The sequence below is a fragment of the Suncus etruscus genome, chromosome 2 (assembly GCF_024139225.1).
Source record: "Suncus etruscus isolate mSunEtr1 chromosome 2, mSunEtr1.pri.cur, whole genome shotgun sequence".
Lineage (NCBI taxonomy): Eukaryota > Metazoa > Chordata > Mammalia > Eulipotyphla > Soricidae > Suncus > Suncus etruscus.
Genome location: NC_064849.1, coordinates 89,371,911 through 89,398,350, shown reverse-complemented (window position 1 = coordinate 89,398,350; position 26,440 = coordinate 89,371,911). Strand labels below are relative to the sequence as shown.

Sequence of the window (26,440 nt, the reverse complement as noted above, 5' to 3'; positions counted from 1 at the left end):
ACTAGGTCTCCCCGGAGACCCCCAGATGGTAGCCTGGGGTGTCCCACCGCTTTGTAAAGAGTTTCAGGCCAGTCTGGGACCCGGGATCTGGGCCTGTCCGGGTGGAACCCCTGTACCCCCGCATCCCATCCTCCACCTCCCACACGCACCCGGGGAGGCGCGCGTGCGTGGGGTGGCAGGTGGCCGGGTTTGAGTCTTGATTATAGCTCCTGGAGGTGGCTGATACTTGGGGCTCAGAGACCCCAGGTTAAGATACGCCTCCAGCCCCAAGGGCGCGGGGGAAGCGAACCCCTCATTTTTGCGCTCCCCGGGGGCGCACGAGTTGCAGGTTCCCTGGAGCTCCGGGCTTCCCCTGCGGGTGAGTGCCAAAGTGTCGCGCTAGGCAGAGTTCGGAGACCTCCAGCTCCACGCTCCACTTCTCCGGAGCGGGGGGGGGGGGGGGGGGGGGGGAACCCTGGGCCGCGCCTCCTCCTCCTCCTCCCGCTGCGCCCGGAAAGTCCCCGCCGCTCCTCCCACCCGGGGGCTCGTCTCCCTCCAGCCGCGCAGCGTTCAGCTCCGAGCGCAACTGGGATTCCGCGCTCCAAGCGCGTCCGGCCCGGCTCTCCAAGGGGTCCCCTCCGCTGCTGACCCCGCGCCGCGGCCGCCCGCATGGTGCTGCTGGCCGGACCCGGACTCGAGGGCGGCGGGGCGCGCTGCGTGTCCCCGCCGCCACCGTCCCCACCCCGGGACGCGCAGGCCCGAGAGGACCCCGAGGAGGTGGAGGAGGAGGAGGACTACGAGGACTTCTCGCGTCTGCCGGACACCCGCAGTTTGGCCTCCGACGACTCCTTCTATCCTCCCGGTGGCCAGGAGGAGTTGGGCGCGCCGAGCGCCACGAGCGCGACAGAGGGCATCCCGGAGGCAGCGTCCCTTCTGCGAGCTGCGGGCGCCAACGACGTGGGGCTGCTGAGAGCGTTGGTGAGGAGGGGACCGAGCGAGGAAGAAGTGCGGGAGACGGATCGCAACGGCAGGGTAAGCTCCCGCGCGCCCCCCATCACGACCTCCCCAACCTCTCCGGGGTCCGGCCGCGCCTTTCCCGGGACCGCGGAGCGCTGCGCGCGTCTTCCCTGGGGGACGGGGTTTGGCGGAGACATCACCCGCGGGGAACCCCGCGAGGACCTTGGTTAGGTTTGGACACTCTCTGGGGTTCCTCAAACCACCTGCCCTCGACTTCGCTTGCCCAGGGAGGCCCCGACCCTCCTCATCTCATTTTTTATAAGCGTCCTCTACCCTCTCCTTTCACACCGCCCGCGCCCGGTGACCCCGGGGAGGTGTCCCAAAAGAGCAGGCAGGGACCGACCCAGGAGTGTCCGTCTATGCTGGCGCAGAGGGGCTGGGGGACTTGAAAAATGAAAGTTGGCTCGAAGAACGAGACACGCAAGACCGACTTGGCAGGAGAGGACGCAGAGGGACGCGGGGACCCGCAGCAGCGAACTGTGTCTGTGCACAGGACCCGGCTTGGGGACCCTCCTGGCCCCGTGTGGGCTCAGCGTCAGCCCCGTAGTGTGATCCGGGTGGGCTCGGGGAGTTTGTGCGCGGCCCCTTCTCACTGATTTTGCTCCCCTCATCCCCCGCGCGCACAATTGGACCCGAATTGGGACCTGGGGAAAGGCGCGATGCTCTGGTCACCCGTGGCAGACACGGTGACTCCGGGGCCAGTGGACAGAAGAAGGAGACCCCCACACACACCTCATCTCTGGTTGGTTCAGTTAGTCACATCCTCTCCCCCGACCCCTGGCTGACTCTGACTCTTTGGGGTGTCCAAACCCTAGATAGGGCTGGCGCGGTTTCCAGCATGTTCTGAAACTTGGGCTTGGGTTTTTTTGTCTGGCGGTTATGACAGCAATGACCTGCTTTCTTTCCGTGGCTCTGTGTTTTGTGTGTGTGTGTGTGTGTGTGTGTGTGTGTGTGTGTGTGTGTGTGTGTGTGTGTGTGCCTGCGTGCGAGTGAGTGTGTGTGTGAATGTGTGTGTGAGTGTGTGTGTGTGAGTGAGTGTGTGTGTGTGTGTGTGGCCGTGTGGCCGTGTGGGCGTGTGGCTGTGTGTTCAGGGGTGCGGAATAGTCCCCTTAGGCCCTGGGCAGCTCAAGACCTCCCACTGTGCTCAGCTCATGTCCTTGCTCTAGTCCTTGGTAGGGGGAGGGTGGATGGGTAAAGGATGGGGGTGTGGGATGGGAAATCAAAGTTTGAAAGTAGCTGCAATTCTACCAGCTGCGTGAAGCTGTAGATCGTGCCTGGGGAAAGGGATCTGCTGAATGCCAGGCACTTCTTTTTTGTTTGTTTGTTTGTTTGTTTGTTTTTTGCTTTTACCACACTGGGCATCGCTCAGGGATTACTCCTGACTCTGCTCTCAGAAATTGCTCCTGGCAGACTGGGGACCATGTGGAATGCCGGGAATCGAACCCGGGTCTGTCCTGGGTCAGGACATACAAGGCAAAAGCCTAACCGTTATACTATCTCTCCGGCCCCTGCTAGGCACCTCTGCCACGCGTGCACAAGAAGGGCACTGCAGTGGGAGGCTGGCTCCAGACCCTCCATTATGTTTCCCCAGCATCTTACCCCTCTGGGCAGTGAGCACTGATGCCAGAGTCATTGGCTGTGCTGGGAAGGGCCTGGTTTGTGGTCCCATGCTGTTCCTCAGCTGCCTACTACTGGTGGGCACAAGCCCATTGTGGGCTTGTATTTGCTGCCAGTGAAGCTCTACCCCCTCAGTTTTATGCAACCTCCAATGTTTCTCAGCTGTGTGGCTCCTCTCTGCACCCCCAAAAGCAAGATGGAGAGATGACGGCCCCCCAACTCCTCCTCCACCCCCAGGCTGTCTGCTATTTTTTGCTCTTGCCCGGATGGAGAGAGCCTCCTGGGAGGGAGGCAGGGAGCTTGCTTGCTTCCCCAGCCTTCCAGAGGCTTCTAGTAGCCTGGCCAAAAGCCTTCCAGTTCCTGGAAAAACCGAGGAAGAAACAGGTGTGCTGGGGTCCGAAGTCAGCGCTCCTTCCAGGAGTGTCTGCGGAGGAGCTCACTGCAGACGCACTGTGTGCAAGACCTGGATGGTGCCCTAAGGAGACTTGGTGGAGGGAATTTGGTGATACCTCGGTGCTCAGAGAGGAACAGTACTTGGTATTTAGCCACAGAACAGTACCCCGTGCATAGGTCAATGTGGAGCTGGCCTGAGACACAGTCTAGGTGTAGGACAAACAGCACCCGGGGCCCACTTGGGCCTCCTGGGCACTCCTCACCTTCATGGACTGCCACGCTGCCTGCAGGACTCTGTTGTGAAACTATTCACTTCTGTATGCGGAGCGGAGGATGGAGGCTTTGGAGTAGAGCTGTGGGACAGGTTTTGGGCAGCCCTTACCTGAGCAAAGGCCCTGGGGCCAGAGCCTTGTCCAGCACCCTGACTCCAGGCAGATCCAATTTAGACCAGGGAGGAAAGCTTAAGTACCAAATAAGTGGCCTGATTTAAGAATCAGGAGGGGGTGTGAGGGGGGTGCTTCTTCCTTCCTTCCTTCCTTCCTTCCTTCCTTCCTTCCTTCCTTCCTTCCTTCCTTCCTTCCTTCCTTCCTTCCTTCCTTCCTTCCTTCCTTCCTTCCTTCCTTCCTTCCTTTCTTTCTCTCTCTTTCTCTCTCTTTCTCTTTCTTTCTTTCTTTCTTTCTTTCTTTCTTCTTTCTTTCTTTCTTTCTTTCTTTCTTTCTTTCTTTCTTTCTTTCTTTCTTTCTTTCTTTCTTTCTTTCTTTCTTTCTTTCTTTCTTTCTTTCTTTCTTTCTCTCTGCTTTCTCTCTCTGTCTCTGTCTACCTGTCTCTGTCTCTCTCTGTGTCTCTGTCTCTCTCTCTTTCAGTGCTGGGTGCCCTGATGGAATGCCTGTTGGGTTTGCATGCCCCTGCCCCTGTCGTATCCTGTCTGTCTTCTCCAGCACTTTCTGAGCACCCTCGCTTGCTCCCTCCTGGCTGTCTCTTAGATTGATGACTCCATTTCCTCCTGACAGGGAAAGTGAAGACACCACAATTCTGAGCCCGGATTCCTCCCTGTTTCTCCTTATCTCTCGTGCTCACCTTTCCGGCCAGCAGGCCCTGGAGCCAGAGAAGAAAGTCCCACGGAAATGTCTGTGCTGCCTTTATTGCTGGCCACTAGTCTGCAGAAATCTCTGGAAAAAACTGTCCAACCAGGTTCAAGGGGCCACTGCTGCCCTCTGCATTCCTCCTCTGTGTTCCAATCCCAGGGTGTGGGGTGCTAATTTCAGCACCCACCTGCTCCTTAGAACTCCTTAAAGCAGGCCCGGAGAGATAGCACAGCGGCGTTTGCCTTGCAAGCAGCCAATCCAGGACCAAAGGTGGTTGGTTCGAATCCCAGTGTCCCATATGGTACCCCGTGCCTGCCAGGAGCTATTTCATTCAAAAAAGAATTCCTTAAAGCTCCTCTCTCCCACCCAGGGGTTCAGATGTTTGAGAGGTTTGGGTACTGAGCAGGTCTTGGCCTTTTATTCCATCTGTGGCTGGGGTTAAGGCCTGTCCCCCAGCCCTGTGAAAGGGCTTAGTGCTTAGTTTTAGCTTTGCTGTTTCTTTTCTTTTTTCTTTTTGGTTTTTGGGTCACACCCGGCACCACTCAGGGGTTACTCCTGGCTCTATGCTCAGAAATCGTTCAGACAGGCTTGGGGGACCATATGGGATGCCAGGATTCGAACCACTGTCCTTGCATCTTTCCGGTCCTTCTCCCCCACTTTCTCTTCCCCTTCCCCCCTTTCCCTTTCTCTCTCCCACTCTCCCTTTCCCTCTTCCTCCCCCCCTTCCTTCCCTCCCAGAGTTTCAGAAACTTAGAAGGTCTCAGAACTTTAGGGCATGAAGAGATTTGAGAAGTGATTGATCCAACAGACTGTTTCTTTAGGGATGGACTGTTTTGTTATGGTTTCGGTTTTGATTTTGGTTTGAAGGTCTTACTCAGCAGTGCTCAGGGCTTATTCCTGGCTCTAAATTTAGGATCATTCTTGCAGGTGCTCAAGGGACCAATATGTGGTGCTGGGGATTGAACTAAGGGTGGTTGTGTGAAAGGCAAATGCCTTATTATTTTGCTAGCTATAAATATGCATTAAATTTTATTAAAAGTGTTAACCTAGGAGGCCAGAGTGGTGGCGCAGTGGTAAGGCATTTGCCTTGCACACGTCTGACCTAGGATGGACCGTGGTTTGATCCCCCCCCCATCCCATATGGTACACCAAGCCAGGAGCAATTTCTGAGCGCATAGCCAAGCGTAACCCCTGAGCGTCACTGGATGTAGCCCAAAATCCAAAGTAAATAAATAAATAAATAAATAAAGTGTTAACCTAGGAACCAGAGAGATAAAACAGTGGTAGGGTGTTTGACTTGCACACAGCCAACTCAGGACAGACCCGGGTTCGATTCCCAGCATCCCATGTGGTACTCCTGAGCCACGAGTAATTTCTGAGTGCAAAGCCAGGAATAACACCTGAGCAGCACTGGGTGTAGCCCAAAAACAAAAACAAAAAACTTGTTCAACTAATTCAGAGAATAGGATACTATATCTTAGAAATTTCTTTTTATTTTTTGTGCTTTTTTTATGATTAGTACTCCAGGCTCTGTGCTCAGGAATCACTCCTGGCAGGACTGGGGAACCATATGCGATGCTGGGGACGAACCAAGGCCCTACCTGCTGCACTATCTCTCCAGCCACTTCTTGGGAAGGACTTTAAAACGGGGGGGGGGGTGAAGGGGGGGGAAGAAATTCTCAATTATAAACATTCAAGGAAATCGCCAAACCAAAACAATCCCATATGTAAAATAATATAGAAATACATTTAATTAAAAATAAATAAGAAGCATGTGGTATTGTCATAAAAATGTGAACAGAGAAAATAGGACTCCTTCAAGCCAGTTGGGATATAACTCTTTTGGGGAGACTGGTGGATGGATTGGATGTGTGTGTGTGTGTGTGTGTGTGTGTGTGTGTGTGTGTGTGTGTGTGTGTGTGTGTGTATCTGTCCTTATATGAAGGCTAGTTTTTTTCCTTTTGTTGTTTTTGGGCCACATATGGTGGTGCTTAGGGTTGCTCCCAGCAGTGTCTAGGAAACCATGCGGTGTCAGGGACTGAACCCTGGGTTTCTGCATGCAAAGCCTGCACCCCTGTCATTTAGCTATTGCCTCAACCATAGGAAGTCAGGATTGAAGAAGCTGTAGGCAGACTGCTACCCATAGTTTATACCATTCAGGTTGTGTGCATATGGAAAAGTGTGGAAAACTGTTTGTTTATTTATTTATTTTTAGGGAGCCTCACCCAGTGGTGCTCAGGGTTTACTCCTAGCTCTGCACTCAAGAATCACTCCTGACAGTGCTTGGGGGCCCTAGGAGAACTCAGGGATCGAAACTGGTCAGCTTCATGCTAGGCAAGTGTTGTTCCTGATATGCTGTTGCTTTGGCCCCTATTTTTCTTTTCTTCTCTCTCTCTCTCTCTCTCTCTCTCTCTCTCTCTCTCTCTCTCTCTCTCTCTCTCTCTCTCTTTGATTTTTGATTTTTGGGTCATATCTAGTGGTGCTCAGGAGTTACTCCTGGCTCTGCACTCAGAAGTCACTCTTGGCAGGCTCGGGGGACCATATGGGATGCTGTGATTCGAACCAGGGTCTGTCCTGTGTTGGCCGTGTGCAAAGCAAATGCCTTACCACTGTGCTATCACTCTGGCCCCTTATTATTTTTTATATTTTGTAGCTTTTAGTTTTGGAGCCATATCTGGCAGTACTCAGGGATTACTATTGGCTGTGTGCTCACTGGTGACACTCACTTGTACGAGGTGCCAGGGATTGGACGTAGGTTGGCTGCATGCAACCTACATTGCACCTGTGCTATCACTCCAGCCCGTTTGGAAGTGGATTTTTAAGGAACAGAAGGATTGATGTGCTGCCCACCTTCTCTTCCTTCTGATGCCCCGCCCCACACACAGCCTCATCTCTCTCACTCTGTTTTTTGTGCACTATGAGGAATGAATAGAGTAGAATAAAGAGCCAGCAATCCGGGCCAGAATGATGACACAGAGGCAGGTTGTTTGTCTTGTATGCAGCTGACCCAGGACAAATCATGGTTCTATCCCTCGGTGTCCCATGTGTTCCCCCAAGCCAGGAGCGATTTCTGAGCACATAGCCAAAAGTGGCCCCTGTGCATCACCGGGTGTGCTCCCCTTAAAAAAAAAAAAGGGCCAGGAATCATATTTGAATGGAGAGATCCCTGAACACAGAACCAGGAATAAGCCCCACGCACAAGGCCAGAAGTGTTCCTTTAGCATAGAGCTAGGAATAATCCCTGAGCACAGAACCAAGAGTGAGCCCTGAGTACAAAGCCAGGAAAGAGTCCTGAGCACAGAGCCAGGAGTGATCCCTGAGCACAGAGCCAGGAGTGATTGTGGAGCACAGAGTGAGGAGTGATCCAAAAGTACAGAACCAGGAATGATCCTGGAGCACAGGCCAGAAGTAGCCCTGAGCATCACCTAGTGTGGCCCCAAACACTGCCCTGTTTCCCCACACTAAAGGCAGAAGATCAGGGCTGCCCCAAAGAGCCTGAGTCAGCACTGTGGGTGCTGCTTTGATGGTGAAGAGATTAGAGGGTGCTTGGGGGATGGGCTGGGTGTCCCTTTAACAGAAGGCTGCTCTGCTGACCCTTCCCTTCCTGCCCTGTCCCCTGATTTCGAGGGACATGTGGTCACACACACATACACACGCAATCCGGCAACGGCCACATCCTGGCATTGCCACAATGCCAAGTCTGTGTGGTGATGCAAGATGTTGACATGGGGGGCAGGGATAGGCAGAGGTGCAGCTTCCTGTCACCCGCAGCTCTTTCAAAATCCCCCAGAAACCATGAAGGGAAGCAGCACTAGGCAGCCCTGTCTGGCTTAGTTTTACCCCCACCCCCCAAAGAAAGTGAAACACAGGGAGGGCACTTTGCCTCACCCTGGCTCCAAAATTTCCTCATGGGACTGTGTTGGCTTTGGGGTCTAGAGCCTGTGCAGATGCAGGGAATAGGGAGAATAGGGAATAGGGCCCTTGGGGAAACCCTAGGCCTGGCCCGTGGCTTGCAGGGCATGTGTGGCTGGAGAATTTATGAATGTGGGACCCTGTACCCCTGGAGAAGAGTCTGGGATATAGTTGATGGGTGTGAGGAACCTGGAGTTTCCCTTCCTCCAAGACCAGTCTGGGGACCTCACCAGTGGGGTTCTGTTTCCCTTGTTTGAGTCCATCTACAAGACTTGAGGAGCTGGTTTGGAGTAGGGGAGAGGAGGGCAGCCTTGCTGGGTAAATGGAGTCTGGAAATTGGGCAATTCTGGGCCCTCCATTTTAGTTCCAGCAAGGATGATAGGTCCCTGCTGGTCCCCCTAGTTGTTGAGAAAGCACTTGCCTTGATTGCATGGGACTGGGTTCAGTCCCAGCGCCCCAACTGTCCTGTTCCTTCAAAATTGCTAAGAGGGGACCGGGGATGGTGCTCCAATGGCTGAGCTGATGCTTTGTAGGCAGAATGCCTAGGTCTGATACCTCCGTATTATGGTCCGATACCCAAGTGTTGCATGGTCTCTCAGTATAGGCAGAGGTGACTCTTGAGCACAGAGCAGCAAGAGGAGCATTTGCAAGCCCAAGGCCGGTCTAGTTCCTTCTCCTTTCTTCTCTTTTGAAAACATTTTATCCAAGAGCTAATATAGCGCTGCAGTCACTTGCCTTGTCTGCAGGTACTTCACCAAACCCTGGCTTGATTCCAGGTGCGACAACTCGACAACTAGCTAGGTTGCCTGAGCACCTCCAGGGTGAGCCCACCTTTCCAAACAATGCCCCATTCTCATCCCCTTTTCATCCCCAGCTCTTTTCCTCCACTTTCCCCTCAAGTTAACTCCAACCTTAGCAATTCCATAGGTTTGTTTTTATTTCAGTGTCTGCCCATTGGTTTATTCTCTTTATGTTGCATGCACAAATTAAGTCATAAGTACAGTGACCCACTTTCTTTCTCCGCCTTCACTACTCATTCCTTCCTTCCCTCCCTCCTTCCTTCCCTCCCTCCTTCCTTCCTTCCCTCCCTCCCTCTCTCCTTCCTTCCTTCCTTCCTTCCTTCCTTCCTTCCTTCCTTCCTTCCTTCCTTCCTTCCTTCTTTCTTTCTTTCTTTCTTTCTTTCTCTCTCCCTCCCTCTCTCCTTCCCTTCCTTCCTTCCTTCCTTCCTTCCTTCCTTCCTCCTTTTTCTATTGTGAGCATTCAAGGCATGCTCTCTACTGCTGAGTTAGTTACTTTTCCAATCTCATTTCTTCCCTTCAGGGCAGTGCTCGTGCTTACTCCTGGATCTGTTCTCAGGATTCACTCTTATTGGGGCTTAGGGAACCATATGAAGGGAGTGCCAGGGATTGAGCTCAAGTCAGCCACATGCAAATTACTGCTATCCTGTCACTCTAGTCCCACCATTTTTGCCCCCATTGGACTTTTGGGCACATCTTGTGGTGCTCACCAGCTCCTCCTGGCTCTCTTTGGAGGTTGATCCCAGCAGTGCCTGTAGTACCAAGTGGTGCCAAAGATCCAACAGGGGTTAATCCTGGGCTGGAGCCATAGCACATGAAGGAGGGCACTTGCCTTACATGTGGCTAATCCAGGTTCGATCTCTGGCATCCCATAGTGTCCCTGAGCACTGCCAGGAGTGATTCCTGAGTGCAGAGCCATGAGTAAGCCATGAGCATCTCCAGGTGCGGCTCCCAAAACAGCAACAACAACAATAAAACAACCCCAAACCAATTGGCGACAGCCATATGCAAGGCAAGTGCCCAGAGCCCTTGCAGACCCTGAAGTTCTGTGTAGAATTCTGCTGTGTAGACACACCGGCTTTCTCCACCCCCAGCCACCACCCCCCCCAGCACTCAGTTGTCCATCTTGGCTGTGGGTCCCTGCAGTGACCAGTAGCTGCCTTGGAACATGGTTTCTGAGCAGAGCTGTGTGCAGGGCACCTGGACCCTGGCTGGCTTTCAGCGCCCAATGCTGTCAGGATGCTCCAGTCCCTCAGCTGCTGCCCTCGCTTCTGGAAGCTTCTCCCCTGTGCGCAGCTCCGAGACTCCACCCAGCAGATGTTCCAGCAGGCTCAGTCTGTCCTGCTTCCTTCTAGACCTCCCAACTTTTGTGTGGGAGCAGAGGACAATGTTTAGGAGCTAAACATAGCTGCTGCAGCACAAAAAGGGCCATGATCCGGGCTGTGTGCAGAGGGACATACTCTGGGGGCAGTGCAAAGGGCCTTGCTCTGGACCCCGACACTGGGAGCAACTTGCCATCCAGCCCTGCAGAGCAGGGACAGGCTGCTCTGGAAGGAGATCCCCAGCGTGCTGCAGGAATGTGCAGGGTGCCCTTCCTGAGGATGCTGTCCATTGGCCCACAGACTCTCTGTCCTGTGTATCCTTGTCTCTCTCCTTGGAGAGATCTCTTGGGAGCCTTCACCTTAGCTTGTGCATCTCACCTTGGCCAGCTCTTAATAAGATGCCACACGCTGAGAAATGTCCTTTGAGAAACCAAGCACACGGGGCTAACTGGTCACCCCTGATCTCCCTTATCCTTCTTCCTTGACAAAGGAAAGTGCAGAGTACCCATCTGCCCTCCCTGTGCTTCTGTCTTCTGTGCGAGGTGGCCCCATTTCTGTGAAATGCTCCCATTTAGTGCATGCGTGGGTCAGCTGTGCTGCATCCCTGCTCCAGCCCTGTGCTGGGGTTGGAGGTAGCACTGAGCCCACTTGGGGAGCCCCTGCAGGGTTAGCTGCTTCAGTCATCCTGGCTTGCGCAGAGCTGGACTGACCCAGAACGCAGCTTGTTTCTGAGCTAAGCAAGTCTCTCCCTGGTCCCCAGAGGAAGACACTGCTCAGGGCGATGCAGCAGCAACAGCAGGGCTATGAGTGTTTGGAATGTTATGGAGCACCCTGGAAGAAGCCCAGATGGGAAGGTGGGGAAACTGTAAAAGGTGGTTAGGGTTGTTAACTGAGCAAAAGACATACCTGAGGACCCTGGAAGTGGAAGAAGAGGATCAGGGGCTAAGCCTCCACCTGAATGAACCTGACCCCTGAGGCCCTTTGCACACCTGATGACCTTTGAGTGCCTTTGCACCTCCCCATTCCTTTCCTGTCTCCCATGGGAGTCAATGACACTTCGCCAGTGGCATGGTTCTCACCGTGAAGCTTTTTCAGAATGATTTTTTTAAAAGCAGTTTATTTATTTGTTTGTGTATTTATTTATTTATTTATTAGTCTTTGGGCCACATCCAGCGATGCTCAGGGGTAACTTTTGGTTCTGTGCTCAGAAATCCCTCCTGGCAAGCTTGGGGGCCATATGGGATGCCAGGAATTGAACCAGGTCCATCCTTGGTTGACTGCATGCAAGGCAAATGCCCTACCATTGTGCTATCTCTCTGGCCCATCTGAATAAATTTTTGTTTCCGGGGCGGAGATATAGCATGGAGGTAAGGCATTTGCCTCGAATGCTGAAGGACGGTGGTTCGAAACCCAGCATCCCATATGGTCCCTCGAGCCTGCCAGGAGCGATTTCTGAGCGTAGAGCCAAGAGTAACCCCTGAGTGCTGCCGGGTGTGACTCAAAAACAAACAAAACAAAACAAAACAAAAATTTTCCTTTTTTTTTTTTTGGTCTTTGAGCCACACCCAGCAGTGCTCAGGGCTGACTCCAGGCTCTGTGTCCAATCCTGGCTCACTCCTGGCAGGGTTCAGGGCACCATAAGGGGTCTGGGGCTTGAGCGACAGCCTGTGGTCACATGCCGGGCAACAGTCTCCCTGCTGGACCGTCTGTCGCTCCAGTGCCTCTGAAAAGTTCTTATTAAACCATGACAATAGCATTGTTGACTTTGTCATTTTTAATGCTGGACATGTTTGTTGTGAAATCTTTAGATGACATGTGAAATTAAAGTGTCAAAAACGAAAGTGATTGGTCTAGAGATAATTAATCACATGAGCTGGGATGTGGCTCCACAGTAAAGCACAGGCCTTGCATTATTGAGACTGGAGTTCAATTCAATAAGTGAATGGATGAATGAATGAATAGGGTCAGAGAGACTAGCACAGCAGGTAAGGTGCTTGATTTGCAAGCATTTGACCTGAGTTTGATCCCCAATACCACACAAGGTACCTCCTGTACAGGAGCGATCCCTGAGCAGTCAGGAGTAAGCCCTAAGAACTAAGTAAGCCCTTAGCTATGACCCAAAACACTGAAAAAAAGTTTTGCTTATACTAATTAGATTATGTAAGTATATTTTTTAAAGTGTCTCATAAAATGAACATTATCTGTTATGTTTTTTGTTACCAACTTTCTGCAGGTATTTTTTTCATGTCAGCAATGCAGACTATTTTTATTTTATTTTATTTTTTGGACTTTGAGCCACACCCAGCAGTGCTCAAGGGTTACTCTTGGTTCTGTGCTCAGAAATCACTCCTGGCAGGTAGAGGGATCCATATGGGATGCCAGGAATCAAACCTGGGTTCGTCCTGGGTTGGCCTTGTGCAAGGCAAATGCCCTACCACTGTGCTATCACTCTGGCCCCAACAGACTATTTAAAATCTCATTTGATTGCTTTCCTGTGGCCCTGGGACTGGAACCCAGGGCCTCCTACATGGGAAACACATGTCTGATGGTTGAGTCTGTCTTGGCTCATGCCAGTCTCTGTCGTGACTTCAGAGTTGGCTGTTTTCCCTGTTTTCAGGTCATGAGGGAATGAGCGTGTGATGGACCAGGAAGTGGTTATTGGATTGTCATTGGAGAGCATTAGAGCAACTTGCGGTTATTTGAAGTTGGTCTTGTGTCTGGCCATGGGTCAGTTCTGGTAGTTTCATGACTCTCCTTCTGTTCCAGCCTCTCCCCACAGCCCCTAGGAGCAAGCTTTGGCCCAGAACATCAGTTGGCTGCTGGCTCTGGCCAGCCCCATGTAAGAAGTGATTTGCTTATATCTGGCTGCGAGTCTCCATTTGTCATTATGCTCCATGACACATTCATCTGTGTTATTTTAATTTTAATTTTTTTTTTTTTTTTTTTTGGCATTTGGGTCACAACTTATGGCTGCTTTGGGAACACACGCTCAAGGCTCCTGAGTTACATCATGGCAGTACTCAGGGTTCCCTGGATCTTACAACGAGGCCTCCTTTTGTGCCCCCAGCCGCATGTGCTCAGCCCTCCTGAACATCCTATGACCCCTCATCGGCGATTGCTAAATTGGTGTACGGAGCTCCTGTCAAGGTCTTCTGTCATGTTTTTTCTTTGGTGCTGTCTCCTGCCATGTCTGCTTATACTGTTTGGATGTTAGACACTGTGTGAAATGGAAGTGGCTTTCTAGAATCTTCCAAGGAGAGAGGGAGGCCTTAATTTTGTTTTCAAGTAGATCAGAGCCAACCCAGGTAGTGAATGGGTCCATTTCTGGGTAAGTCTTGATGATTTCTACGGGGAATGTGGCCTTCATGGGACTCTGTGTGTGTGTGTGTGTGTGTGTGTGTGTGTGTGTGTGTGTGTGTGTGTGAAAGGAGGAGAGAGAGAGAGTGAGAGAGAGTGAGAGAGAGAGAAAGAGAGAGAGAGAGAGAGAGAGAGAGAGAGAGAGAGAGATGAGAGAGAGAGAGAGAGAGAGAGAGAGAGAGAGAGAGAAGAGAGAGAGAGAGGAGAGAGAGAGAGATGGGCTAGTAACACATACAATTGATTTTTGTATCCTTAACCCTGGCTCTGGGATTCAGTACTCAAAGCCTCTCTTCCTCCCTGAAACTCTGCTCTCTACTGGGTTGTTCATCCCCTGGGATTTAAGAATCACAAACCCCAAGGAGGGGAAAAGTGCCCAAGAGTGGAAAACTGCTCTCAGCGTTACCCCTTCAATTCAGGAGGTTATGCCTGTGTTTCTCTGACCAGGAAGTCTCATGCCTGCAGAGGGGTGAGAAATGGGAAGCAGGTGCTATGCTCACACACAGGAGTCTCGGCTTTGATCCCAAGTCCCCTCCAGGGGCACAGAGCAAGGAGGAAGCCCCCAAACTTTAACAAAACCCAAAGGAAGAAACTCAGTCTGTATCGGTGTATCTTAATGGAAGTGTGGGTGGGTTGACGACGCTTGTCTTTGCTCAAGCTGAAGGCCAAAGGTCACTTTTTGCTGGTGTAGATTGTGGTTTGCTGAGGAGGCCTGGATGTCTCCAGTCAACCGATCATCACGTGCTTTTCTGTAGGGTTCTGGCTTGGCCCTCATGCTTCTAAATGCCTTTCGAAAGCCAAATTTCTAGAAGTTGCCATTGGAATTTGCTCCCAGTGTTTTCCTGATTGCTTATTTAATGATTCCTTTTGGCCCAAGACATAAATAAGAAGATCCAATCTTATTTTTTCTCATATGGTGGGGCGTTTGTCCAAGATCATTAATTGAGTAAATTTTTCTCTAGGAATAATCTTAAATATAACCTTTTTATTTGTTATATACATGCTGTTTCATTCTTATTTTAATTTTGGTGACTTTGCATATTAGTGAGGTTTATATATATATATATTTTTTTTTTACATGGCTGGATTTTAGTATTTTTTTTTTTGATTTTACTGTTTAAACAGTAAAAAATTGTAATGCTGGTAGTATTCATATTGGTGTTGAAATAATCCAGTGTTTCTTCATTTCTTCTTTTTTGTTGGTGGTTTTTTTTTTGTTTGTTTTGTTTTGTTTTGTTTTGGGGGGAGTCACACCCGGCAGTGCTCAGGGGTTACTCCTGGCTCCATGCTCAGAAATTGCTCCTGGCAGGCAGGGGGGACCATATGAGACACCGAGATTCAAACCGATGACTTTCTGCATGAAAGGCAAATGCCTTACCTCCATGTTATCTCTCCGACCCCCATTTCTTCTTCTTCTTGCCTCTTCCTCTCTTCCTCTTTCTCCTTCTCTTTCTCTATTGATAATATCATGCTAGAACTTACATCTAGGACCACACATGTGTAGGCCAAGTGCCTACAGAGTAACTGAGCCAATGTTGGTTCAGGGTAGAAATGATGCTATGTTTTCAGGTAGGCAAGTACTTTTGTGCCTTATTATTATTATTATTATTATTTTTTACTGTTTTTATGCTTTTAAATCTCTTTCTTGTCTGATGAGCAGATAATTATTCTGGTATGTTTTGCCTAGGTGGTGTTCTGCTTTAGTCCTTTTAAATTGCATTCCCGGGACTGAAGCTGTAGTACAGCAAGTAGGGCATTTGCCTTACATGCCAACCTTAGCTCAGCCCCCAGCATCTCTGCAGGATGGTTCTCCTGCACTTCCAGAAGTAATTCTTGAGTACAGAGGCAGGAGGAATCCCTGACCCTTGCCAAGTGTGTCCAACACTCCCCATAAATTGCATTTCAATATTTTAGAGAACAGCCATAGAAAACAGCCAACTCTGAAGTCACGGCAGAGACTGATATGAGCCAGAGACATACTCAGCTGTCAAACATGCGTTTCCCAAGTTCCAGCCCCAAGAAATCAACTGAGATTTAAAAAATATGGCAGCGGGTGGTGAGTTTCTAACAATGTTGCTTTACTAGTCAATACAGCCCCTTTCAAGATTGCCCTGCATTGATCCTACAAAGTTCTTATTCTGGAACTTGATGTTTCCCCCATTAATCTTCCTATAATTTTTATTATTATTACTATTTTTATTATTATTATTATTATTATTATTATTATTATTATTATTATTATCATCATCATCATCATCATCAAACCTGTTTTGTCCAAGGTTGGCACGTGCAAGGCAAATGCCTTACCACTGTACTATCTCTCTGGCCCAAACTCATCTGATCTCCGGCATCTCATAGGATTCCCATGAGCCTGCCAAGAGTGATTCCTGAGCACAGAACCAGGAGTAACCCTTGATTGCTTCAGTATATATTTAATATATATGTATATATGTGTATATATATGTATACACACACATATATATATGTATATATATATATATATATAAAAGATTCATAGTTATTTTCCTCCCTCTCCAGCTCTTGGTTAAAGAAGTAAACAAAATTGCTGGAAATAAAACCATGGAGCTGGCTTTGTGGGGGAGGACAGTCAGCCTTTCCCGCCCCTGCCCTCCATCTGCCTCTTAGAGGTGACTCTTTAGATGTGCCACCTTCATTCCCTTGGGTGTCACCCTCTGCTGGTACATTGGAAACACGGCCACCCCGAGTCACCCCCTTGGGGCAGGCCAGAGAGTTCTGCTGTGACTGGCATTGGTGGAGTCTTTGCTCCTTCTCTCTCCTCCCCTCTCTCCAAACACCCCTATTTTCACAGGCACAGTTAACAGTTCTGGTTCCTTATGTAATGCCGCCAGCCTTCCTGCCCTGCAGTTTCTGGCCAGAATTTCTCCACTTTGCCTTAAGAAAGGGACCATTTAGGGTTGGGGACACAAGCTTTGCTTGTGGAACTCAGCTTGGACCCCTGTTATGTCATGGTCTCCAAAGTACAACCAAAATTACCCCCTCTAGGCATGCACACTCCAATACAGCCCCCGCCCCCAAAAGAGGAAGGATATTGTAGCCTTTTCCCCTTTCTCTCCTCATGTGTCTACTCCACATCCAGCCCTGGTTCTTTGTCTGCAGATGAGACTAATATTTTTTAAACTTTATTTATTTATATATTTATTTATTTTGGGTCCACACCCAATGGCATTCAGGGGTTACTTCTGGCTCTGCACTCAGAAATCACCTCTGGCAGGCCAGGGGACCATATGGGATGACAGAAATCGAACTGGGTCCCTGCTGGGTTGGCCACATGCAAGACAAATGCCCTACCACTGTGCTATCTCTCCAGCCCTGCAGACGAGAATACTATCATGTTCTCTACCCTGGAGTTCTACTCATCGGCATCTTTGCCTTTTCTCTGGATTGAAAACATGTATTCTGTTCACACACTCCAACGCTTGCTCTGTTGAAGTCAGCTAATTATGTTGATTTTGTTGTTTTGTTTTGTTTTTGTTTTTATTTATTGACCCATACCCAGCAGCACTAAGAGGTTACTCCTGGCTCTACGCTCATAAATTACATCTGGTAGTACTTAGGGGACCATATGGGATGCTGGGGATCAAACCTTAGTTTACTGTGTGCAAGGCCAAACACCCTCCCTGCTATGATATTGCTCCTATCCAATACATCTTAATTTTATTTTATTTTTATTTTTGGGCCACACCCGGAAGCACTCAGGAATTACTCCTGGCTCTGTGCTCAGAAATTGCTCCTGGCAAGCTCAGAGTACCATATGGGATGCTGGGCATTGAACCTGGGTCCACCAAGGTAGGCCACGTGCAAGGCAAAATGTTCTACTGTTGTGGCTTCAGCCCTACAATATTTCTTTTTTATGGCTAGAAAACCCCACTTCATTATAATGATGATGGCAACATAAGCATTTTCCTCTGTGTTTATTCTTTTAGTCCAAAGTATTCATGCTTGAACCTTGGTGTTCTAAACAAGGTGGGGTGGGAGAAAAAAAACTGGCCTTAGATTTCCCTGGTGGCACTTGGACCTGAAATAGTCCAGATGTGGCTCTGGAGGACATTTTAGGTAAAAAAAAAAAAAATGACCCAGCCACTGAATATCTTGCAAACCAGAAGCTGCTGAGTGTGAGTCCTTGAGCCCACAGTATGAGGGTATAGGAGGCTAAGCACATGTGCACTGCTGTGGATCCTCAAGAAAGCAGAACGGAATGCTGCAGGGGCCTTGAATGCTGCAGAACTGAATGAGCTGTGGGGCCTTGTGGGGGATCTCTGTGTCCCCATGCTTACATCCCTGCATTCTAGGATCTTCCTTCAGAGGCTCCAAGGAAGCTGGGAGTGCCTGAGTCTCTTCCTTCCCAACTGCTTTATTTTCCTGAATTTGCATTTAGTCACTTTTTTGGGTTGAGATTGGGTATTTTTTATTTTTTGTGGGGTAGGCCACACCAAGGATCCACACTGCATTGGCTGCATGCAAGGCAAGAGCCTTTCCTACTGTACTATCTGACCCAAACACACGTTTATTGGTTGGGTTTTGGTATTTTATTTTATTAATGTAATTAATAAAATAATATCTTTATTTAAGCACCATGTTTACAAACATTTTTGTAGTTGGGTTTCAGTTATAACAAAGTAATCTTCCCACCACTAATGCCCCCCAACCAGTGTAATCTTCCCACCACCAATGTCCCCCAACTCCCTCTTCCCCTACCCCTTCCAGTATTCGAGACAGGCATTCTATTTCTCTTACTCACTACCATTTTAATGAAAGTTGTCAGTGTAGTTATTTTTCTAACTGAACTCACCACTCTGTGGGCCGGTCCTCCTAGCCCTCACCTCTAATATCTCTGGACATTATTACAATAATGTCTTTTATTTTTCTTAAATCCCATAGATGAGTGAGACTATTCTGTGTCTATCTCTCTCCCTCTGACTTATTTCATTCAGCATAATAGTCTCCATGTCCGGATGTACACGGAATCGATTATGCTGAGTGAAATAAGTCAGAGAGAGAGAGAAAAACGCAGAATGGTCTCACTCATCTATGGGTTTTAAGAAAAATGAAAGACACCCTTGTAATAATAATTTTCAGACACAAAAGAGAAAAGAGCTGGAAGTTCCAGCTCACCTCAGGAAGCTCACCACAAAGAGTGATGAGTTTACTTAGGGAAATAACTACATTTTGAACTGTCCTAATAATGAGAATGTATGAGGAAAATGGAGAGCCTGTCTAGAGTACAGGCGGGGGTCGGGTGGGGCGAAGGGAGACTTGGGTCATTGGTGATGGGAATGTTGCACTGGTGATGGGTGGTGTTCTTTACATGACTGAAACTCAAACACAATCATGTATGTAATTAAGGTGTTTAAATAAATTAAAAAAAAAAATAGTCTCCATGTCCATCCAAGTATAGGCAAATTTCATGACTTCATTTTTTCTGATGGCTGTAGAGTATTCCATTGTGTAAATGTACCAGTTTCTTTAGCCACTCATCTGTTGTGGCCATCTGGATTGTTTCCAGATTCTGGCTATTATAAATAGTGCTGCAATTAATTTAAGTGTGCAGAAGGCATTTTTGTATTGTTTAGATATTTTAGACCACACTTGGAGGTACTCAGAGCCTTGAACCTGGTCAGCCACAGGCTAGGCAAGCCCCTTAACCTCTCTGTGAGCTACTGGTCCTACTCTCTGGTCCTACTGCGCCACTTGGCAGGAAGAACACCAACTTCCCATCACCCCTGTGAGTGTCTGTTCTGTCCTAATTGATTTCATTTCGGGGGCCTGCAGTGCTCAGGGGCCATAGTTGATTTGGTGCTCATGGACAGACGTGTTGCAGATGATTTTGGGCCTTCTCTATGCAAACATCCCCTAATTTAGGCACTGAGCTATTTCTTCGGCCCCCATTTCTCAAATCTTCAACATTTATGAAAAGTTGAGGTTACCAGTGTTTGGAGGAATGAAAACAAAACCAGCCACTTGGCATTTTGCATGTCTGGGCGGATGGTGCAGCTGGAGTGTATTTTTCTGCAGATGCATAAAACAGTTCTGCCACGTCCACACCAGATGCCAGTGGCCAATGTCCCTGAGGTGGGGGCAGAGGTGACCCTGGGAAGGGCTCTGGGGGCAGCACCTGAGGTGACTTGACAAGAATGGAGGGTAGCCAAGGAGACTGTGGCTCTACCCGCCCATGCCCGAGTGGTGCCTCCTCTTACCCAATTGTTGCCCTTTTGCTTCTTTGCTGATGCCATGAGACTCAGGCAGAGCAGACTCGAAGGGGAACTCAGGCTTCTGTTTCCCTTGACTTCAGGTTATCTTACACCTTCCAACCTGACCTTTCTTTCATTTTTCTTCATAATATAGTTTTTTTTTTACAGTTATGAAGTTATTTATGATTGAGTTTCAGTTGTGCCATGTCCAACACTTTTAACCAGGGCACATTTCTTGCAACCAATGTTTCCAGTTTTCTTCCCACCCTTCCCCCTCCCTAGTATGAGGCAGACAGTTTTCTTCTCTTTCTCTCTCTCCCTCTCTCTCACTTCCTTCCCCCTTCTTGTCACTGTGGTTTACAATACTTTTACTGAAAGGGTACCATGCATATCACATTATCTCCTTTCAGCACCCAGTTCTTGTCCAAGGTGATCATTTCCAACCATCACTGTCATAATGGTCCCTTTTCTACCCTAACTGCACTCCCATGTTAATTGTGGCAAACTTTCTCCCAGGGAATGGTCCTCCTAGCCCTCCTCTCTATTGTCTCTGGATATTATTTATCATACTATTTTATTATTATTATTATTATTATTATTATTATTATTTGTTTTTTGGGTCACACCCGGCAGCGCTCAGGGGTTACTCCTGGTTCTACACTCAGAAATTGCTCCTGGCAGGCCCAGGGGACCATATGGGATGCTGGGATTCTAACCACTGTCCTTCTGCATGCAAGGCAAATGCCCTGCTTCCATGCTATCTCTCTGGCCCCACTATCTTATTTTTCAATATCCCACAATGAATGCAACCCTTTTATGTCTATTCCTCTCCCTCTGACTCATTTCACTCAACATAATCCTCTCCAGATCTATCCATGAAGAATTGAATTTCATGGCTTCATTTTTTTCTATCAACTGCACAGATTTCCATTGCCTTTGCTTCTTTTTGAATTACTTTCCATGCAGATAATGGCAACCTTTTAATATATATCAAGTCAATTGGTTTGACTTTATTTTATTTGGAGCCACCTCCAGTGATGCTTGGGACTTTTTCTGGCTCTTTCTACACTCAGGGATCATTCCTGGTGGTGCTCAAGCTTACCATGGCAGGTGTTGTTGGTAGAATCCTGTTCAGTTGTCTGTAAGGCAAGAGCCCTACCTACTGTACTATCACTTTGTTCCCTAATCGATTTATGACTCTTGAATGATACGCTTTTATTTCTTTTTTTTTTTTTTTTGGTTTTTGGGCCACACCCAGTAACGCTCAGGGGTTACTCCTGGCTATGCGCTCAGAAGTCGCTCCTGGCTTGGGGGACCATATGGGACACCGGGGGATCGAACCGCGGTCCGTCCAAGGCTAGTGCAGGCAAGGCAGGCACCTTACCTTTAGTGCCACCGCCCGGCCCCACGCTTTTATTTCTAATAAAAAAATTCTCTTTTGGGGGCCAGAGAAATAGCATGGAGGTAGTGCATTTGCCTTACATGCAGAAGGATAGTGGTTCAAATTCTGGCATCCCATATGGTCCCCTAAGCCTGCTAGGAGCGATTTCTGAGCGTAGAGCCAGGATGAACCCCTGAGCACTGCCAGGTGTGACCCAAAAAACAAAACAAACAAACAAAATTTTCTTTTGGTGCCAGAGTAATAGCGCCACAGGTAGGGCATTTACCAGCACGCAGATTGTGAAATTGTTAGTTGTGTGTTCTATAATCTCCATAGAGGGAGAGGAATCCCCATACCCCCAATCTGGATAGGATAAGAGACGCAGGTCTAGCAGCAATTCTGCTGCAGGAAATAATCCACACAGTTGGGAAGGAATAACAGGCTGGAAACTCACACAGCAAGCTGTTCACCCACAAGCCAGTTGCTCCACCACGTGGAACCATGATCCAAGATGGCAGCTCCTCCTCTAGGCCTCCTGAGTAGCTTTTATTGGGATAAACAAAGCCCACCCCCAAGAGAGGGGAAAAGCCAGATGAGGAGGCAATGGAGAAACATCTTTTTAACATGTAAACTAAAGGCACCAATTGAGAGACATCTAATTAGAAGGCAATATGAGGACCAATCCAAAGGCCTCTTATTACAGAGAGAGAAAAACCAGCTAGTACCAACAGCAGATGACCTCGGTTTGACCCCTAGTATCCCATATGGTCCTCCGAGTCTGCCAGGAGTGATGCCTGAGCAGAGCCAGAAGTAAGCCCTGAGCAGAGCCAGGTGTGGTCCAAAACCAAACAAACAAAACATTTCTTTTATCCCCTCCTTCCCTTGGCTGCTGGTGGGAACGTTGTGGCACATGGAGCGGGCACTCATGGCTGACTGAGGTGCTTGTCATTTTCAGCTGTGGCACTTGGCTGTGAGCCACATGCCAGGTTGTGTTACTCACCCATGAGCCCACTGGCTCACCAAGGCTCTTTAGTTGGGTGGCCACTCCTGCACCATCAGGGTGACCTGTTGTGGGTCTGTCTCTCTTATAGCTCTGCAGTGCTAAGTGTGCCCAGTAAGGGCTGAGCTCACATTTGGGTGCCACATCTGTAAATCTACACTTGTAGGTTGTGGAACTGAAGCCAACTAAGACCTGGTGAGATGAGTGTTGCACAAGAGCATTGCACAAGAGCTTTGCACATGTGGGTTTACTTGAGGGTTTGGACTAGGGACCACATGCTTGGAAGCAGGTTGGTCAGACAATAAGTTTTTTGGTTGTTGGCATATTTGTTTGTTGGCCACACCCAGCAGTGCTCAGTTATAACTCTTCCTTCCCCCAACTTCCTTTTTTCCTAACCTCTTCCTTTGAGATGTAAATGCCCACCTGGATTACAAGGCAGTCCCCTTGCTGTGTTTGAGTGTTGGTTTGAATAAAGAAAGGAATCTGGGACTGGAGTGATAGCGTAGTGGTAGGGCTTTTGCCAATCTGGGAGGCACCTAGATTCAATCCTCAACATCCCATATGGTCCCCCAAGCATTCCAAAAGTGATTTCTGAGCTCAGAGCCAGGAGTAAACCCTGAGCTCCACCAGGTGTGGCCCCAAAACACACATACACACACACACACACACACACACACACACACACACACGAAAGGAGTCTGCCCTTAGGACTAGAGAATGAGCACATGGCAGAGAAAGGCCAGGAGGCAGAAAGGCCATGAAAAAAAAGCAGACTAACTTTGATTAGTCTTTTTTTTTTTAATATTTTTTATTTAAACACCTTGGTTACAAACATGATTGTGGTTGGGTTTCAGTCATATAAGATGACACCCCCCATCACCAGCGCAACATTCCCACCACCAATGTCCCAAATATCCCTCCTCCCCTCCCCGCTCCCACCCGTACTCTAGACAGGCTTTCTGTTTCCCTCATACATTCTCATTGTTAGGATATTTCGCAATGTAGTTATTTCTCTAACTAACTTATCACTCTTTGTGGTGAGGTTCATGAGGTGGGCTGTAATGTCCAGCCCTCCTCTCTTTTGTCTCTGAAAATTGTTGAGAAATGTCTTTCATTTTTCTTAAAACCCATAGATAAGTGAGACCATTCTGTGTCTTTCTCTCTCTCTGACTTATTTTACTCAGCATAATAGATTCCATGTACATCCATGTGTAGGAAAATTTCATGACTTCATCTCTCCTGACGGCTGCATAATATTTCATTGTGTATATGTACCACAGTTTCTTTAGCCATTCATCTGTTGAAGGGCATCTTGGTTGTTTCCAGAGCCTGGCTATTGTGAATAGTGCTGCAATAAATATAGGTGTAAGGAAGGGATTTTTGTATTGTATTTTTGTGTTCCTAGGGTATATTCCTAAGAGTGGTATAGCTGGATCGTATGGGAGCTCAATTTCCAGTTTTTGGAGGAATCTCCATATCGCTCTCCAAAAAGGTTGAACTAGTCGGCATTCCCACCAGCAGTGGGTAAGAGTTCCTTTCTCTCCACATCCCCGTCAGCACTGCTTGTTCTTTTGACTGCCTTGGTATTATTATTTTTCTGTCTCTACCCTGCTTCTTCAGACCTGTTGGTGTGAGAGATTAGAAACATGGTGCCTGGGTGCCTGGGGTGGCCTCACCCAACACGTGGATATTATTATTATTATTTTTATACTCAGGGATGATTCCTGGCTCTGTACTCAGGGGTCACTCCTGGAAGTGCTGGGGGGACCAGATAAGATGCTGGAGATAGCAACCCAGGTTGGCTGCATGCAAAACAAGCACCTGTCCTACTGTGCTATATTGCTCTGGTCCCAAACGTTTAGTTATTGTACTTTTTGTCTTCAAGATTTTGGTTCTTAATATTATTTAATTTCAGAGAAACTTTTGTACAGACTTTTTTAGGGTTCCTGGTGCTTCACATGAAGTGTTGCTTCACGTGAGCCATTTAAGCATGGATTGTGGGTGTTGTGTGTGGCCAGCTGCGGAGTCAATGTTCTCGAGAACAAGGACATAGATGTAATAATGTATATCAGGATGTGGCCAGTGTCGAGAGCCCAAGATAGAGCCTGCCTGCTGATAGCACAAGAGGGACAGTCTGGAGAGTTTCTTTCTGCCAGTATCCTTTTCTTCTTCTTTGTGCTTGCCCTAACAGAGGGTCACATGCTTTACTGTGGCATTAAGGATGCTAAGTGGCAGTGCCCCTGTTTATTTGCTTGCTTTGGGGCAACATCCATCAGTGCTCAGGGGGTTACACCTGGCACTGTGCTCAGAAATCAGTCCTGGCAGGCTCAGAGAAACATATGGGATGCCAGGAATCAAACTCAGGTCAGCCGCATGCAAGGCAAATGTCTTACTCATTGTGCTATATCTCTGATCCCAGGGATTGCTTTTTTTTTTTGTTTGTTTTGTTTTGTGTTTTTGGCCACACCCGTTCGACGCTCAGGGGTTACTCCTGACTATGCGCTCAGAAATCGATCCTGGCTTGGGAGGACCATAGGGACACCAGGGATCGAACCGCCATCTGTCCTATGCTAGCTCTTGCAAGGCAGACACCTTACCTCTAGCGCCACCTCTCGGGCTCGGGATTGCTTTTTTGTTCGTTTGTTTTGGGGTCATACTTCTTCATGCTCAGGAGTTACTCTTAGCTCTGTGTTCAGGAATCCTGGCGATGTCCTGGGGGACCATATGGCTTGCCCGGAACTAAATCCAGCTAGCTACATGCAAGGCAAGCACCTTACCTACCTATTGCTCTTGTCTTTTATATATTTTGGTGATATGCCAGGGATGAACCCAGGGCCTTACATTTGCAAGACAGGTACCTTATTGCACCCAAACACATCCTCCGGTGGTTTATGGAGGGGCTGTTGCTCACACCCTGAGTAGAGGGAGTTTCCTTTTCAGAAGATAAGTCTGGGGTGAGGGTGTTCTTGGGCATCCTGAGTGACTGCTGCTCTGTTGGTTCCTCTTTACGTTCCCTCCTGGCTCTCCACTGGCCCCCCGTGCCGAGCCTTGGGTTCCTGCAGCACCACAGGGGATAGTGCAGCCTTGGGCATGCAGGGTCAGGGGTGGCTGTCCCCAGCCTAGAGCACGCAGGAAAGAGGAGCAGTTGCGCTGACGCGGGCAAAGTCCAGTCCAGGGGTCTGGCTCATGCGCTGCGGTGATTTATTATTTTTGGCTGGAGCCAAGGAGGCTATTCCCAGGAGGGAGAGAAAAGGGAAAAAACCAAACCACGAATGCAAACAAAGCTACAGAAACTCCAGAGTGTGTGCCTGCCTCTGTGAAGTGTGTGTGAGTGGGGCCCCTGTTGCAGAGGGGCGCAAAACCCACAGCTGGGCCTGGGCTTAGATTCTGGCCTCAGTCTGTTCATCTGCATTGATGGCCTTCCAGAGTTCCTCTGTCCTTCCTTCTCCTTTCTCCCTCCATCCCACCCTTCCTCCCTTCCTTCCTTTTTCCTTCCTAATTCCTTCCTCCCTCTCTCCCTCCCTCCCTCTCTTCCTCTCTTTCCCTCCCTCCCTCCTTCCCTCCCTCCTTCCCTCCCTCCCTCCCTCCCTCCCTCCCTCCCTCCCTCCCTTCCTTCCTTCCTTCCTTCCTTCCTTCCTTCCTTCCTTCCTTCCTTCCTTCCTTCCTTCCTTCCCTTCCCTCCCTTCCCCCTTCCTTCCCTTCTCTCCCTTACTTTCCTTCCTTCCTTCCTCTTTCTTTCTTTCTTTCTTTCTTTCTTTCTTTCTTTCTTTCTTTCTTTCTTTCTTTCTTTCTTTCTTTCTTTCTTTCTTTCTTTCTTTCTTTCTTTCTTTCTTTCTTTCTTTCTCTTTCTTTCTTCCTTCCTTTCTTTCCTCTTTCTTCTTTCCTTCCTTCCTTCTTCTTTCTTTCTTTCTTTCTTTCTTTCTTTCTTTCTTTCTTTCTTTCTTTCTTTCTTTCTTTCTCTTTCTTTCTTTCTTTCTTTCTTTCTTTCTTTCTTTCTTTCTTTCTTTCTTTCTTTCTTCTTTCTTTCTTCTTCTTTCTTCTTCTTTCTTTCTTTCTTTCTTTCTTTCTTTCTTTCTTTCTTCTTTCTTTCTTTCTTTCTTTCTTTCTTTCTTTCTTTCTTTCTTTCTTTCCTTCCTTCCTTCCTTCCTTCCTTCCTTCCTTCCTTCCTTCCTTCCTCCCTCCCTCCCTCCCTCCCTCCCTCCTTCCCTCCCTCCCTCCCTCCCTTTCTGTTGTTTTAATATAAAATAATGAGTCCTAGTGTTGGTGTTGGTATGGTGAAGCCTTTCTCAGCTTGGCCAGGCTCCCACAGCCCCTATGTTCTAGCAGGTCTGGAGGTTGCAGGGTGAAGGCCAA

General features: G+C 48.6%; 1 protein-coding gene across 1 annotated transcript in view; it reads left to right on the top strand.

Moving 5' to 3' along the window:
* The first annotated feature begins 648 nt into the window (after positions 1–648).
* The window catches only part of ANKRD33B (ankyrin repeat domain 33B), a 63,542-nt gene continuing 37,750 nt past the window's right edge, over positions 649–26,440 (top strand). The window contains exon 1 of the mRNA XM_049767934.1: positions 649–1,011. Coding sequence (XP_049623891.1) covers positions 649–1,011 — 363 coding nt within the window. The remainder of the gene's footprint in view (positions 1,012–26,440) is intronic.